The following is a 16,230-nucleotide window of genomic DNA, read 5'->3' on the forward strand; positions in this document are numbered from 1 at the left end:
GAGGTGCCAGCAGGAAAGAGCAGCAATGAAGCGTGGAAGAAAATGCGGAAGTCGCACAGTTAAAACTGTTCACCTCGCATTTCCCACGCCTTGGCGTACACTGTACCGACAAAACATGGTAACTTTTGCAGAATTCGCACAGCCTGGCGCGCAAAACGACACTCGCGGATGACGTCGGGACAGAGGCGCGCGGCAGTCCCAGTCACGCGGACTGATCCTCGCCAAGGTGTTGGCAAAATGTTGTAACAGGTTCTCAGCAGCGCTGCGGTTACTGCATCCAAAGTGGGCTGAACGGGCCCGTTTCGTCGCTACACTCGCGTGGAGCAGCGGCTCGCTGCGGGGCCCTGGCGACGAGCCGTATAAACCGACACTCGTCGTCTTGTTCGGAGGACACCGCTCCTGAGGTCGAGGTCCCTCGCGCTCGGTCGCGGTCCGCTTGTAACTGTGTCCCTCCTCCAAGCTCGCGGCGTCTGCTCCGCTCTCTTCTTCGCCTCCCCGCCCCCTCTCCTGCGTGTCGTCACAACATGGCGACGCACTCGGACGCCAGGGTCGATTTAAACACCGACAACATCCAGGTAGGGACCGCCACTCTACCCCGCCGTGGCGAACTTCCATGCTCTCTCGGGAACCGAGTGGGGACAGCGCGTGGCGCGCGGTCGGGTCCCGCGCCCTGAAGGAGGCAGATTTCAGCGCGCGCTCGCGTTCTCGCTCCAGGAAGCGCTGCAGTCGGCGCAGCGCGGGCGCAGCTCGCCTTGGCTTGTTTGGGCTGAAGGGTATCGCTCTGGTTCGCGCCTCCACGGCTGCCCGCCTGTGCTTTTTGTACCAATCCGCTGCGGGAAACTGTCCGGCGGGGACACACAGTGGGACCGTAACGTGTTCGCTGCTGTCGGCACCGGCCGAACTGGAGGGAGCCGGGGCCGACTAGTCTTTCCGAGAATAAATATAATCGTGTTATTTAATTTATGTTCACCAACAGAAATGTAGCGCTCAGTAACCGTGGCGTGATTATCATGTTTGGTGACATGATGCGGAGGCCCGCTGCTGCTGGTGCTGCTGACACATTCGCGAGTTCCTGGCTGGTTCGGTCCGGCTCGTTTCCACCGACGATCCGTCCGAAGTGCGCTGACTCCAGACCCGTTTCAACAATATGAAGTACTAGTTCTTACGCAAGCAAGGTGTCTGCAGCCATAAATGTTACAGGGTCCAAATAAACGCTTGCGTATGTGATATATTATCGATTAGACTTTTTTCTTGTGTATACATGGTTTACTCTGTTAGAAATGCCGACGGGGAATTATTTGTCGTGGTTCGAGTTCAGTCGCGAGCTGTGACATCACGCGCCACAGGCGGTAAAACGGCCGCGCGACACTCTTGCTTGATAACATCGTGGACCCGTGTAAAGTTTGGTGCCCAGTCGTTCACGAGGTAACTGAACTCAGTTTGACTAAGGAACATGGTACCGTGTCGCGTCACTCTAGCCGTCCACCGTGAATATTATATATATTGTGTGCGGAAGCCGCGTGTCATAACCGAGGCGCTGAGTGAAGAGTGGCGGACGTCGGACATGCCATGGTGTCGGTCGCGCCTCGTGCCACTCGAGCGTTGAGGCGCGTCGCGCGCTCGGTTCTGTGCGGACACCGCGTGGCTGAGTGGCAGGAGAACTGAGCGCGTGCCCGCGCGCTCCCGAAGGCCCGGGAAGCGCGTGTTGGAGCGGGCGGTGTAAGCTTCTTAGCGGGCTCGCGCGTCCCGCCCGGTGGCTCCACGCGAGGGACAGAGTCCACTTGGTACAGAAAGACGTGACACACGCGGTCTGTGGCCCGTGGAGTGCTAAGGACGCTCGTTTATAAGTGTAGCACTTCTGGAATCGCTGAGACATATAATTATTTATTATATGAAACAGAACTGTACTTATAAAGAAATATTTATTGCTTTCTGTTATGCAAATTCATTCAAAACATGGTAGATTTTTTTTTTTTTTTGCTTCAGTTACAAAGCAAATTACAGTTATTTATCCAGCTGGGTAATTTTTACTGGGGTAATTCAGGGTAAGTACCTTGCTCAGTGGTATTACAACGGTAGGTGGGATCTGCACCTGTGACCTTCACATCCGGCAGCCGCTCTAACCGTTACGCCGTCAGCTGCCCTAGGTTTTGCCTTGTTCTGCTGCTGATATTGCCAGGCCACCGAGTCTCAGAGTGTGTTTGAGCATAGAAAAGATTTGGTCAGTTTTATTGTACGAAAGCTCGTTTTCCCCAGTGGGTCAGATCAAGTTCAGCTGGCCTAAGGTGGGTCCTGGTTTCAACAGGGTTTCAGCCCAAAGGTTTCCTGTGCTCGTGTCCTACGCAGGAGACCGGCAGTGTCAGTGTCTGCGTGTGTGTGTCCTCTTTCTCCCCGGTCAGTTTGGCAGCCAGATGATGGAGACGGCAGGCATGTGCGCGATGGAGGTGGCAACGCGCGGTCTCGTCGGCTGCGGCAGCTCCCTGCCTGCTGTGGACGGGCGCTGTGGAGAGGAGGATGAGGCCCTGCCAGGACTGGATATCACCTGCTGCGATGGGGAGTCCCGAGGGGAGACCCCCGGACACGAGGACTGCCGCGCCGACCCGCTCGATGGCGAGGTTGCGTCCGACGGCGACCAAGGCAAGGGCACGAAAGGTTTTTGTGGGTTTCCTGGCTGTCGTATCAGACCGATCTTCGAAGTGAAGCTATTTCAGGATGTCAGAGTACGAGGACTGTTATCATGGGCGGACCGCAGCTTCTCCCCTCCACCCTTTTGAAACGTTGTTTTTTTTTTTATACTCTCCTCACCAACAGGGAAAGAGGTTCTTCTGCTGATGCAAGCCCTCAACACGCTCGCCACCCCTGAGGAGAAGCTGGCAGCCCTGTGCAAGAAGTATGCGGATCTGGTGCGTGAAGTTCGTTAGCGCCGTGTGCAGATGTGACTCGCAGTTGCTCGTGTCCCGCTCCTCTAAACAACGTTTTTCTCCCAGTTTAATTTTGCCGCTTTTAATCTGCTACATTAGTACCATACATGTTTATACATTGTACATCCAGGGTTCTGAAGCTCCCTGCAGTCACGGTCAAGACCTGGCTGTAGTTGCTGTCCATACCTCCCTCTGTTAGAGGCAAGTTAGATGAGGTGGTGTGTCGTGACGTGCGCGGTTTCTCTTCCGTGACAGTTGGAGGAAAGCCGCAGCATGCAGAAGCAGATGAAGGGGCTCCAGAAGAAACAGTCGCAGATCATCAAGGAGAAGATCCACCTGCAGGGAGAGCACAGCAAGGCCATCCTGGCTCGCAGCAAGCTGGAGAGCCTCTGCAGGGAGCTGCAGCGCCACAACAAGACGCTTAAGGTAGAGCTCCTGGAAGCACGCGGCAGCGTGATGGGGAGTGTGCTGGAGACCTTCTTGACCCTTTTACGTGACTGCAGTTTGGAGTGTCTCTGAGTTGGCTGTTTTGATTTAAAGGCAGCGTAAACATTGCTGTCATACACGCTGCCAAGTGTGTGCCAGCCTTCACATGCTATGAGCTCAGGAGAACTGGTGTGGATGGGAGGAACGAGGACTTGCACCTAACTTCTGCACGGTGCCCTCAGGAATTAGCCATCCGCTTAGACCCTCCCTGCCATGTGCGGTCAATGCGTATTAAGTTCTGCTGCAGACCTTCTGGTCCTGACCATGATGGCGCAGCTCAGACTGAAAAACCGAACCTGGATACATTTACATTTACAGTTCCATTCATTTATCTTGCAGATGCTTTTCTCCAAAGCGACTTCCAGTGAACTTTATCTAGAGTTATTAGCCCGCACACCTTATTCACCAAGGTAACTTACACTGCTAGATACAGTACTTACGTTGGGTCACTCATCCGTACATCATATGATTCGCCTGACTTGTACTCAGAGGCGGCGTTTCTGTCACATGCGAGAGTGATGCGCTCTGCTGTGAGCATCCTAGTGGTGCTCGGGTTTCTGACCTCTGTCTGCTCCGAGCAGGAGGAGAACATGCAGAGGGCCAGGGAGTATGACGAGCGGCGGAAAGAGGCCACGCTGCACTTCCAGATGACGCTCAACGAGATCGAGGCGCAGATGGAGCAGCACAGCGTACACAACGGCAAGTTGCGACAGGAGAACATGGAGCTCGCGGAGAAGCTGAAAAAGCTCATTGAGCAGTACGAGTTGAGGGAGGAGGTGAGGGCTCTTCTCACTACCTGTGGTTGTACCGTGGTCTCCTGGGCAGCTGAAAGCACAAATACTGCTAGAGCAGCACACATACCTAACCAGGACAGTTTTTCTAACTTCGACACTCCCTGTAAGCGTTTGCATGTTCTCCATGTTCATGTGGGTTTGCACCAGGTGCTCTGGTTTCCTCCCACAATTCAAAGACATGCATTTCAAGTGAACCGCTGACCCTGAATTGCCCTTGGAGTGCAAATGTGCGTGTACGTGTGTTTGGGTGTACCCACCTTGCCTAGCGGCCTGTGCTTCCAGGATACTTTCCGGAACGCCGCAACCCTCTGACTCACGACAAGCGGTTACAGACAGGGACTGAGACTGCATGAGTGAATGGTATTTTAGTGGTGTATGCGGTCTGTGCCACGATTTTTGGGATTATTTGCAAGAGTTACAGTAACAGAGTGAAATCTTGTACAGGTATGGTAGCAACTTTTCAACAGCCAGGTGATGTAGTGGTGCAGTTAACACCTCATTGTCTGCCTTGGTGTAAAGGCATCACTAGTCGACGTTCTCCTGCCTGCAGAGAGCGCCTGGCCAGTGTGGTTTTGGCGTTCCGGCACGGCACGTTGACCCGGCTTTGCCGACCCCCGTCCTTGTCTCCCCAGCACATTGACAAGGTGTTCAAACATAAGGAGTTGCAGCAGCAGTTGGTGGATGCCAAACTTCAGAGGACCACTGAGCTCATGAGGGAGGTGGAGGAGAAGCATCAGCGAGAGAGGGACTTTGTGAGTGTCACACGCTGCTCTCGTTGGTGTCCCCAGCGCACTCGTCACTTCCAAGCAGGCCGTCGCCAGTCTGTGCTGCAACCGCACAGAACGGTCACCGGTTTGGAGTTTCAGGAGTAGCGAAGCAGCCCTGTGAGGTGGTGTTTCATACCTGTGTGAGAAAGCATATGACCTTATTTCCTGTCCATGCAGCTGCTGAAAGAGGCGACAGACTCGAGGCAGAAGTGTGAACTCATGAAGGAACAGGAGTCCCAGCTGAAACAGCAGGTAAACTGTACTGCCCCACTTGGTCATGTCTGAGTTTCACGCTGCTCTTGTCGTACAGGGTGTGTCGTTTTTTATGTGTGAGCTGTAAGTGGAATCATAATTCTGGCTATTTGACTTGTTCACGGGAGCAGCTTGTGAGGTGGGGAGTCTTGTCACTCCTTTTCTACAAGTAGTTTCACTTTCACCATACGTGCTTCAGGTTGTGTCCATTTCTGTTCCAGCTGTCTTTGTACATGGACAAGTTTGAGGAGTTCCAAACCACCCTGGCGAAGAGCAATGAGGTCTTCACCACTTTCAGACAGGAAATGGAAAAGGTAAGAAAGTCCATTGAGTGGGCTGGTGTCCTAAGTGAGAAGGTAGCGTCAGTTCTACCCCGTTGCAAGCACATAGCAGACCACAGGCTTCCCTCGACGTCTCTTCTTCTCCTGTTGCTCACCCCTCAGATGACTAAGAAGATAAAGAAACTGGAAAAGGAGACGACACTGTGGCGTACCAAGTGGGAGACCAACAACCAGGCCCTGCTGCAGATGGCTGAGGAGGTGACCCAAACAAAGGGGCTGTAGGGTTTTACCATGGCTGTTCAGCCATTGGGAAGGGATGGTTGTTATTTTTAAAAATTTCTTAATGTATTTATTTTTTTAATACCATTTCTGGGAAATGTTCACACTTTGTCCTTGTTTTGACGCTTTGAGACACAAAAGCGTGAACGCCGTTTTATTATTTCAGAGTTCGAATCCTTTTAAGTAGTTTATAGACAGCTGGTGTGTGTGTGCCCTGCAGAAAACGGTGCGAGACAAGCACTACGCTGCTCTGCAAGGGAAGCTGGAGCGCCTGGAGAAGCTGTGCAGAGCGCTGCAGAAAGAGCGCAATGACCTCAACCAGAAGCTAGAGGGACTGGAGGGTCCACGGGGTGGGGCCACGGGCCCCCCCGACACACGACTTGCGACGCCACCCGATGGGCACTCCCTGAAAGAGGTGCGAACGGAGTCTGGCGGAGAGGGAGAGAGCCTGGAGCCCTGTCCCCCTGGACAGGAAGGAGCGTCTGCGCCCACCCCGGTATAGACCCTCCGTCTGCTGAGCCAGGCCCACGGCCTTTTGTCGAGGTATACATATATATATTTTTGTGTAATAGACATAATGTAAGAGGTATAAATGCATTAGTAAATATAATGCTTTGCTCTGTACATGGTAATTATTGGGTTTGTGGTGAGCATTTTGTTACTCCCTATTTTCTACCACATCTGTATTTTCTTAACTATCATGTCATGCGAGGCTGCTAGTCTAGAACTTATTCCCATCTTTTTTTTTTTTTCTCTCGTGCATATCTGCCTCATTTTTATATTTTTCTTCCCAGCTGACAATTCCCAGCTCTTGTTACTAACAGTTTGTGTTGAGAATTAACTACATGTAAGAGGAAATGTAAACATTGAGAAAGAGGGCTATATTTATTTAGACTTGCTTCCTTGTTCAACTAAGTTGATGTTTAAATAATAGTATAGTTTATGTGCATCATACTAAATCACTCCTAGTGAAACTAGAGTGGTTTTGTCGCTCTCTGCCCTGTCTCGAAGCATAAGGAAAAGGTGGTCATCTGTGAGTAACATCAGTTAAATATCAGTCATTTTTTTCGTACTGTCTTAAACTGTAAAATTCCAGGTGAACAGGTGTCGTCCTTCCGCAGCTGTTTGCTGGAGACCCTACTTTGTATTCATAACTTTAAGCAACTCTTAGTTATTTAGGGTTAAATATAAAAACGTGCCAGTAAATGATTTTGGGATTTGAATTAATTTTTGTTTTTTTTTTTTTTTTTTTTGTACACTTCAGTTTTAAAACATGTTGCCACACTGCTTATTTTTTTTGACAATTCTACAGTGACATCATTTAAAGTAGATTTTAATCATTCTCACTTTTTTTTTTTTATATTCAACTGGAAGCTGTCATCTTTTTTTGGTTGTTCTTGATAATACTGAATGTATTTTTTTTATTGTTCTGCAATGAACACCAATAAATCAAATTAATTTGGTCTTTACATATAATGCCAACAATGTGAAACTATATGGGGAAAAATCCAAGCTTATGAATGTAGAAATGCTGCTCTTTTTTTAACTTATGCTTTGCCAAGCTCCTGTAAAATACTGTGCAACTGTGGATCTCGGATCAGTACGCTCTCAAAATGAGCCTTGCTTCTGCCTGACCTCTAGCCGTGAATTATGAATGGGAATACAGGGTTTATCGTCGTCATCAGTCTCAGGTCCCGCAGTCTTTCATTCTGCTACAAGCTGCTTCCACTCTGGAAGTCAAGCTGGCAGCAAGAAAGATTTCACTAAACAATATAATGTGTTTTGGCTTTATTATTTTTTTAAATCAATAAGCCATTTCATCAATAATGCCATATTAAACCAGTGGTAGTGGAAGAACAAGAATTATTTTTTTAGCGTTCCAGGTACTCAGTTCTGAAATAAATTGAAGTGATATGTATATTATATCACACCAACACCAGCAGTTCAATTGCCTTGAAGTCATTGCTGCCAGCTTCACCCTATTAAAGAATATTTTAGAATTCCCTAAATATAACACCGGGTTTTAATATCTCCTAGCAAACGTAACCCTTTTTTTTTAAAAAAAATTCTTTTTTTGGGTACCACTCAGTAATAGATTTTTTGGCGGTTTTTTAGGATCATTATTTCAGACTGCGCTCAGCTGTCGTTTGCTGGGTGTTTTGTGTTTCTCCCAAGGTGTGAAATGTGAAGCCCCCGGTGCTGCATGCGTAAGGAGTCCAGCAGCGCAATCTACAGCAAAAGGCTTCTGGTAATTCGGATGTTTCAGTGATCGCAGCATGGGGCGCGTGTCTGCAACTTGGGCGAAAACGGTCCAGAAACACCCATTCCTTAAATTGTATCGCGTCTCAAACATTGTCTTAATGTTACTTGAATGTGCTTTTACTTTCATGGTTGAAAGTGTGCTGCAGGTCTTGGGAACTAATAGGAAAAAAAAATGGAAGACTATTGTATGTTTACCGTGACAGTTCATACCAGCATTACCCATGCAAGAAGTTGTGCTTTCATGTAATTTTACACCAACTTTGATGTAAGTTTAGGCACAGTGTCACAGGCAGGGAATTGCAGCGTTGGAATTCGAGTCTCCGTTGAATGTAGGGACACAGTGCGGTGTTTTGAAAGTGTGCTGATTGCACAATTCGCTCCCTTTGCCAGTGTAGGCATGTACTTAAGTCCCATTTGTCTTGTTCTTAAAAGTAGGAGTTTGTGTTGCTGAAATATTTCATTGTTCAAGATCATGACCATAAGCAGCTTTCCCCAAAATATGACCCCCCCCCCCCATCTGTTGTGAATTACCGTGATATTTGTAGCAATTTGGATTTTATTCCTTGGAAATGAATGGCCTAACATCTTGAATTGAACGGTGTACTTTTTGGAGGACTGGACAATGTGAATGTAGATGACTCACTGGTTTGTGACTGCAGCCATTTGCTATGTTGTAGAACTTATTCCAGACTCTCATCCTTGGCCAACAATGGTCATGTCATGGTTGTAGGAGCCAAATGCAAGTTCATTTAATTCTTCCCCCCTCCCCATTCAAGGCAAAAACTGCTTTCACCTACCCTGACACACCAAAAGTGTTGCTTTATTTACAGTAATCTCGTCACCCAAGAGCTGAAGTTTCGGCTGTGCCCAGAATTTTACGCCTTCCTTCGGCAGCACCTCCGTTTCATTCTCAGGTTATGCCAGAAATCTACCTCCAAGGGTTGTACACAAAACTGAGCAGCTGGTATCAGCATTGAAAAATTTTTTTCCAACATGAACCCATGTTCCCTTTGACCGACTGTAAAATGTTCTGATTGTTTCACTTTTCAATAAAACTTTTGTAGAATTTTCCAAATTAGTGTCTTCCTTGCCTTCGTAATTAATGCTGTCTCGATTTCAGAAAAATACACAAATATATTCATGGTAGATGGACTGAAGGGCACAACATGAAGAGATTAAAACTTTGTTACAAAAGGCTTTATTGCATTTTGTACCGGATTTTGCACAAACGAACAAAGGAAAAACCAATAAATGCCATACACTCCCATTTTCAGTAACAACTAAAAGGGCAGGAGGCGGTTAGTTACAAATGAAGGAAATCATGGAACCGCTGAGTTTGTTGTAAAGCAAAGCTGGCCAAAAGAAGGGAGTCATGTCCTCAATAATTAACTTTGCTGTGCAACAACAACTTTGGTGCCTCTATATACAGTGAAGACGCCACTCTTGCTTCGAGACGGGTCCGCAGGTGGGTTGTGCACCAGATCGAGTGGCTGCGTGATGGAGCTGCATCAACACCTACGACTTGGAATGCTGGAACGTGAGAGCGGGGAATCGGAGCAGCAGTACAACGGGGGCTGCGGGGCGGGGTCTTAGGAGCCCTGGCCCTCGAGCTCCGACGCCGGTGTGTCTGGCTCCTCGTCGTTGTAGATGTTTTCCGCCTGAGAAGCACAAAACAAAAAAGTTGTCTCATCAGGCCAGCAGAGCCCAGAAACAGTCATCTTGCTAGCAGCAAACACTTTACACCACTCTCTGGAAAGTTAGGGTAAACCTTCACTTCTGGGTGCTGCTGCAGATAAACGCAGGCTTGCAACCCGTGATGACGACGCACCGATTATAACAGCCGTTCAAGCGAGTGACTTCTGAATCTAACAAGTTCAATCAGAAGGCAAGTGTGTTGCACTGCTGAGTTCCAGTCCCAACTGCGTTTCGACAGGCCATAAGTCTGTTTCTAAATAAGCATCAGCACGGAGCAGGTGGTGTCCGACAAGCGACCCGCAAGAACAGTCGCCATTTAAATGCTCTCCACCAACCATAAACACGATACACACTTTACTGAATCACATCATATAATTCTGGTAGCAGCACATGGGAGTATGTGACCAGCTATGATTTTTAAACATGTGCCCCTTGACACTGTTCACAACAACAATTAATAATAATAATAATAATAATAATAATAATAATAATAATATTATTATTAAGGGCTCTTGGTCAGAAAAGGCTGGACGACACCACCAGGCCACCAGGGAAAGTGAGTGGCGCTGCAGGTGGTTTCGCTGTGACACGTGCGTTTCTGGTCCACGTTACCATAGTACCCCGTAGCTGCTACACAGCACTACAGTAATTATTGTATGGTAATGCTCATCAGCCCCAGTGCTGGTTAAACCTGGCACACGGAGGGAGGTTTCTGGAAAAATTGAATAAATAACTGAAACAGAACTCCTTTGACAACACTAAGTTTTTCCAGTTGGGTTCAACTACATTGGCCAATACCAGTTACTATGGTAACAGTACTACACTGTTGTAGCTGCCTTCCCGCTTACGACCTCTCCGGCCTGCACCGCACTCACCATCTGCCACACTTGCATGATGTTGTCCTCCGACACGGAACAGATCACCCAGGGTTCGTTCGGGTTCCAAGAGAAGTCGGAGATCTTCGCCGTGTGCCCGCCGTGGATAAACTGTAACGGAGCATTCAAAGAGTACAAGGTTCAGCCGATGCCACGACCGTGGAGAATCTTCCAACTCGCACTTGTACCGCCGCTCATGAACTCACCAGCAGCTCTGGAGGACCATCCTCTGCATCCTCAGCCGACTGCTCCTCTCCTATTTTACTGCAAACACGACACACAGCCAACACCAGTCATACAACTTCTCAGACCTGAGCTCACAGCCTTTGGACTCCAAAGGTCGCAGGTTCGATCCCCACCTTTGGCTGTGGTACCCCTGAGCAAGGTATTTACCATAAAATTGCTCCAGTAAAATTACCCAGCTGTATAAATGGGTAAATAACTGTAAGCTTGTAACTAATAACTGTAGCCGTGACATTGCAAGTCGCTTTGTACAAAAGTGTCAGATAAATGAATAAGTGTAAACACTTCATTTTAGCACAAGTCAGGAATTCTGACCTCCCTTGGCACCTTTTAACTGCACTTTAATGAATTCTGTTGGGGGGGGGGGCAAAAAACCCAAATATTTTATAAATGAATTAAGCAAAAGCTGCATATTCAATTTCTTTATAAAACAGATTCATCAATGGTGTCGACTCAACTTCATTCAAAAAGGGGCATAGTGGTTAGAGCTGCTGCTTTCGGAACCAAAGATCGCAGGTTCAGAACCCAGCTGTAGCATGCTTGAACAAAGTAATTGCCCCAAATTGCTTCAGTAAAATTACTCATCTGTATAAACGGGTAAATGATTGCAAGGAGATTAACACTAAGTCACTTTGAAGAAAAGCATCAACTGAATGGATAAATGTAACAGGTCTAAATAATGATACTCTGCCAAGTTGTGCTTTCGGTGCCCTCGAGCGGAAGAGGGCGCGCTCCCCTCGGCTGACACTGTGGCCTACGAAGCAGATGGAACGAAGCAGTACCTGAGGTCCCAGACGTTGAGCCTCCTGTCTGTGCCGCTGGAGGCCAGGATGGTCTCATTATGGGGCGACCACTGGACCTGCCGACGAAGTCGGCGAATGAGCGAATGCGACTGCGCGCCACAGTGAACAGGCAGAGCAAACGCTACTGTGGCAGCCATCTCCCAACGCCATAAGTGTCATGGGTGCAGAACGGACATTTAGTGCTGTGCCAAGGGGCAAACAACTGACTGTTCACTGGGGGTGAAGCCACAGAAGATGTAGTTGATGACTAAGGATAACATGGTTTCCAGTTAGTGTGTGCAAGAATATCTATGAGCTGGGACAGCTGGTAGTGTAGTGGCTAGAGCTGCTGCCTTTGGGCCAAAAGGTCGCAGGTTTGATTCCCACCTCCAGCTGTAATATCCTTGAACAAGGTACTTATCCTAAATAACTCCAGTAAAATTACCCAGCTGTATAAAAGTGTAAATAAGTGCAGGTAGACTAACATTCTAAGATGCTTTGGAAAAAAAGAAGTGAATAAATGTAACAAACAATGTTTAAATTAGTATCAGCTGCTATGAATGTAATAAAGAGCATGAATGAATGCATGAATTACTAGGACTCCTTTCGCTGCGCAAGTCAAATCTTCAGCGACTAGACCAAATCAAAATGACACTTTCCACAAGTTTTACCTGGAAGATCTCGTCCTTATGAGACTCAAACGAGTGCAGCTTCAGCTTGAGGTTCCTGAGATCCCAGAGGGCCACTGTCTGTTGGGAAGACAGACCCTTAAGATGCCGCACAGCAGAGAATGCTGAAGACCACCCATAGCCCTCCCTTAAAGCTCCTGGGGATTACAGGAGGTAACGATGAGTACCTTGTCTGCGGAGCCTGTGGCCAGGATGAACTCGCTGTAGGGGTTGAAGGACAGGCAGTTGACCTCGGCGGTGTGGGCGTCCACCGAGTGGCTGGGCTTTGCCGTGTTGTTGGACCTTGTGTCCCAGCTGTAGGAAGAGCAGCAGAGAAAACATCAGATGTTCTTTCTTTAGTAACAGCGGCGACAATAACAACCAGAGCAATGGGACGTTGAGTTTGTGATGCACACGTCACATCGCTTCACAAAACCGCACTGCGCTGATTTAAACATTTGTGGCCAGATGTTTCATACAAGGTGTAATATTGAAATACTATAAATTTCAGTGAACTGTCAGCTTTTACCAGTCCATGTAAAACCAAAGTCGGCAGTAAAGGGTCAAAAGGCTTCTTACATCATGAGCTTCTGGTCGTCGGCGACAGAGCCAAAGAGCGACTCGTGCAGGAGGTGCCAAGAGACGTCCTCCACTACAGCTGTGTGGCCAGTGAAGATGGTCTTGGCGTCCACTATCTTGCCCTCCTTTGGGACACCACTGATGTCCCACAGACAGATGGTCTGATGGAGAATCAAGAAAGAGGAAGGGGGGGGGACCTCGAAACTATGTTTATGTACAGCAAACCCCCAAAGTATCCACTGACATACCGACCTACTGCGTTTGCGTCACTGTACGAACACGTTAAAGGCACTTCGTGACAACATCGAGTGTTAGAACTACCAGCCGACTACATCAAGCACCGAGGTTTGTGACAGATAATTGATAACTGGAACGTCACTTGCTGAATCTCTGTTCACATTTAAAAAAAGATCTTAAAACTCACCTCTTTCAGACTCACTTCTATGAGCTCTTAAGTTCATTTAATGCATAAATGAACATGTTCTATAACTTTAAGATAATGTCCTGGATAAACCTTTACACAGCTACTCCTGTAATGTAACATGAATGTTTATATGTATCTCAAGATATTTTTAAAAAATTACTATAAAGGAATTGTGGAAATTCTGATACAGTTTTATGCAGTTACTCGTATAATGAACATTGGTTCACGAAGTGGAAAACTGCACTGAAGAATCATACGTCTGCATCTGTGTCTTTCTGCTAATGTAATAAACGCGTATTTTCCACGAGATGTACGCCGCTTTGGATAAAATCATCTGCTAAATGAATACATTTACATGCAGTTTTAGTAACACTCACATGGTCATCGGAGGCGCTCAACAGGTTGCCGCTGAGGTTGGGGTTCCAGGACAGTCCGTAACCCTCCTTCTGGTGACCCCGCAGACGCAGGTCAGGACTGCACTCTCCGCTGGGGTCTATGCGAGATAGAGGTAGGAGTTGGCGCGAGCTCGTGAACTGCCCACACACCGTGTTTTTACACCGATGTTTGTCCTCTCCTGTTGAGGTTTAAATGGGGCGGTCTGTGCCACCGTTCTCACCCGCTGCACCGTCTGAGCCTGAGAAGTACACCTGACGACCAGTCGGTCGTAAACCGCAAGCTCGTCCACAAAGACTCGGAAGCGGCAGCAGCCGTTGTCCCACTTGCCTGGCTTCGAGGGGTGCTTGGTGTAGTCGAACACCAGCACGTCGGAGGTGGGAGTCTTCGTGGCGATGATGCACGGGTTTTGCGGCATGTACCGGGCCCGGTTCACTTCACCTTCGTGGTTGATCTTGATCTCAATTTCAATCTTCCCGCTGACTGAGCCGAAGCCGCCAAATTCTGCAGAAAGACAGCAACTCAGGCAGCGGCAGGCGGCTCCTCGAGCAGAAGAAAGCGTTCCCTCGGGTTACCTCCGCGCAGCATTCCCTCGGTTTGCGCAAGTGTGTCTCGCCACTGCTTTTTACACCAGGGTGCGACTGCGCCTCAGCCAAGACACCGCTTACCTGCTGATATTAGGAAAAGAAAGACACGTTGCACCTCAACATGACAGCGAACGTACCCCGACGTGCACGGTTGCCATGGTTGCCGGACCATCAGTATTCTCGCCGGTGCTCGTCAGGCTCTAGAGCCGCGCAAAGCTTCCGCCGTCTGCCGAAACTCACCTCCCTTCTCGCTGTCGTAGTGCGAGGCATCAAACTGCGCGTCATCATTGGGGATCTGAACGCTGGCGATGACCAGATGGTTCTGCTCATCTGAGGTGTGTGTTCCCAGCACCAGTCTGTGCACGGCGTAGTCTTTGCCTTCTGGTCTGCGGGGAAGAGACGGTGAGCGTCGCATTTGCTCGTTTCGCGTACTTAAGGCAACCTTGGCATGACGACACACAGCATCGTTCAGTCAAATGTACCTTTACACCAGCCAGATGGTCCAAAAACATGTCCACATGGGGTTCTCATGGTGAAGGAGGGTAAATGGAAGCAGTTTACCATTACAGTCATCTGCACCACATCTTTGGGTCTGAAACTCAACATGCAAACTTTGCAGACCCTGAGCTGGATTCACACCTATGCCCTAGTGCAAAGCTCAGGCACCACGAAGCACCAGAGCTACCTGCCGCGCCGCCTCGAAATGCGTCTGGCAGATTCTGAAACCCTCGAGAAGCTCGTGAGGATTTTCTCACACGGTTAAGCTGAATCACTTCCGGCCGGGTGATTTTTTTCAAGAGCACAACTGCAAGAGGTACAATTCCAACATGCAAAAAGAAAAAAAAAAAAGGCTGCCTTAACCACTACATCCCCTGCTGGCCAATTTCTCCAATTAAACTTCACGCAACGTGGAATTTTCCTCCAGGAGTCCTCTTTAAAAAGCCTCTCTGACCCCTCTGTGCATTTTGGGGGCATGTTCTGCGGCCCGTGACGTCACTGTGTTCTTCCGCCGCGCTACCTGTTCACGTCGGGCAGCCACTGCACCGTGAGGCTCGGCCACTCGAGCGCGTGCGTCATGACCAGGTCGTACAGGAACGGCGTGTTCTTCTTCCAGATCTTGTACTCCTCGTTGATGACTCGCTCCTCCACGGCGTCGTCGTACACTGCGCGAGACAGACAGCCAGGGGCGTCACAAGTCAAGAGCGCGCATTGACCCCGGCGGGGATGGGGGGGGTTGGTTGGCAGGCTGTTCGGTGGGCACCGCGCGCCCCGCAGCTCCTCTATGTATGAAAACGGGTCCAGAGCAGAGAGAGAGAGAGAGAGAGAAAGAGAAAGAGAGACAGCGCGTCCAAACACATACATACACACACTCAATATAACTCTCTCCCTCACAAACACCGACCGTACCTTCTTTGTCCGCCATTTCTCAGGCGCCACGCGAGCGAATCCAAACAAAAACAGTACCAGGACCACGTCCTCGCGGACAGAAAGCAGACGCGTTCTAATTGCAGTGTGGCGTCTGTTTATAACGCAGAGGGATGTGACTTCGCGTTCCCTCCGTCCAGCCGCTTTGCTGTCCGCGCCCCCAAGGTGCCCTACTGCGCATGCGTACGGGCTCCAGCGCGGGGTTCCTCGTCCAACAATCAACACGAGTCACCGCGAACGTGTTTCCTGATCGCAGCAGCTACTTCCGGTAGACGAGGGGTAGCTTTCTTGTGGTGGTTTTATGTCCCTGTAATAAAATTAAATCCGCTCTGCACCTTCTCAAGAAAGCTTTATTTCGTCTAAGAAAGTGATATCACTACAGTTTTGGCTTCCTGCAGCTTTTTTTCCACATATTGCATGCATTTATTTGAGCGGAACACTTATTTAATTGGCCACCACTGTGTGGTTTCTGCCTGACGGTCCGTGGGGTGTTGCTGTTCCGTCTCCTGTCCTGTAG

General features: G+C 48.8%; 2 protein-coding genes across 5 annotated transcripts; one reads left to right on the top strand and one right to left on the bottom strand.

Moving 5' to 3' along the window:
• The first annotated feature begins 13 nt into the window (after positions 1 to 13).
• On the top strand, positions 14 to 9,057 carry txlng (taxilin gamma). Of its 3 annotated transcripts, none has more exons than XM_018750084.2 (10): positions 14 to 2,285; positions 2,400 to 2,658; positions 2,812 to 2,903; positions 3,177 to 3,347; positions 3,989 to 4,183; positions 4,834 to 4,953; positions 5,146 to 5,220; positions 5,442 to 5,534; positions 5,664 to 5,759; positions 6,001 to 9,057. In XM_018750084.2, exons 2-10 carry the CDS (start codon positions 2,412 to 2,414, stop codon positions 6,280 to 6,282), a joined length of 1,371 nt encoding a protein of 456 aa, XP_018605600.2. In that variant the 5' UTR covers positions 14 to 2,285; positions 2,400 to 2,411; the 3' UTR covers positions 6,283 to 9,057. The 3 variants fall into 3 exon arrangements, with proteins under 3 accessions (XP_018605600.2, XP_018605601.2, XP_018605599.2); XM_018750085.2 differs by having other exon boundaries at positions 522 to 575; XM_018750083.2 differs by having other exon boundaries at positions 525 to 575; positions 2,400 to 2,637.
• Positions 9,058 to 9,235: 178 nt separating this feature from the next.
• Positions 9,236 to 15,933, bottom strand: rbbp7 (RB binding protein 7, chromatin remodeling factor). Of its 2 annotated transcripts, none has more exons than XM_018750170.2 (12): positions 15,696 to 15,933; positions 15,307 to 15,451; positions 14,529 to 14,674; positions 14,032 to 14,208; positions 13,686 to 13,801; positions 12,885 to 13,045; positions 12,494 to 12,620; positions 12,309 to 12,386; positions 11,638 to 11,714; positions 10,819 to 10,876; positions 10,613 to 10,723; positions 9,236 to 9,700 (listed from the first exon to the last, which is right to left on the bottom strand). In XM_018750170.2, exons 1-12 carry the CDS (start codon positions 15,709 to 15,711, stop codon positions 9,632 to 9,634), a joined length of 1,281 nt encoding a protein of 426 aa, XP_018605686.1. In that variant the 5' UTR covers positions 15,712 to 15,933; the 3' UTR covers positions 9,236 to 9,631. The 2 variants fall into 2 exon arrangements, with proteins under 2 accessions (XP_018605686.1, XP_018605685.1); XM_018750169.2 differs by having other exon boundaries at positions 15,307 to 15,568; positions 15,696 to 15,932.
• Positions 15,934 to 16,230: the final 297 nt, after the last annotated feature.

This window comes from Scleropages formosus, chromosome 1 (genome assembly GCF_900964775.1).
Source record: "Scleropages formosus chromosome 1, fSclFor1.1, whole genome shotgun sequence".
Lineage (NCBI taxonomy): Eukaryota > Metazoa > Chordata > Actinopteri > Osteoglossiformes > Osteoglossidae > Scleropages > Scleropages formosus.

Excerpts from the sequence above, each read along its gene's own strand:
- txlng (XM_018750085.2), top strand. The coding sequence starts at position 525 with ATGGCGACGCACTCGGACGCCAGGGTCGATTTAAACACCGACAACATC. Across the intron at positions 3,348-3,988 it reads GCCACAACAAGACGCTTAAG|GAGGAGAACATGCAGAGGGC; the intron begins GTAGAGCTCCTG and ends TGCTCCGAGCAG. Across the intron at positions 4,954-5,145 it reads ATCAGCGAGAGAGGGACTTT|CTGCTGAAAGAGGCGACAGA; the intron begins GTGAGTGTCACA and ends CTGTCCATGCAG.
- rbbp7 (XM_018750169.2), bottom strand. Across the intron at positions 13,802-14,031 it reads CAAGCACCCCTCGAAGCCAG|ACCCCAGCGGAGAGTGCAGT; the intron begins GCAAGTGGGACA and ends TATCTCGCATAG. Across the intron at positions 10,877-11,637 it reads CTCAACGTCTGGGACCTCAG|TAAAATAGGAGAGGAGCAGT; the intron begins GTACTGCTTCGT and ends TCGTGTTTGCAG.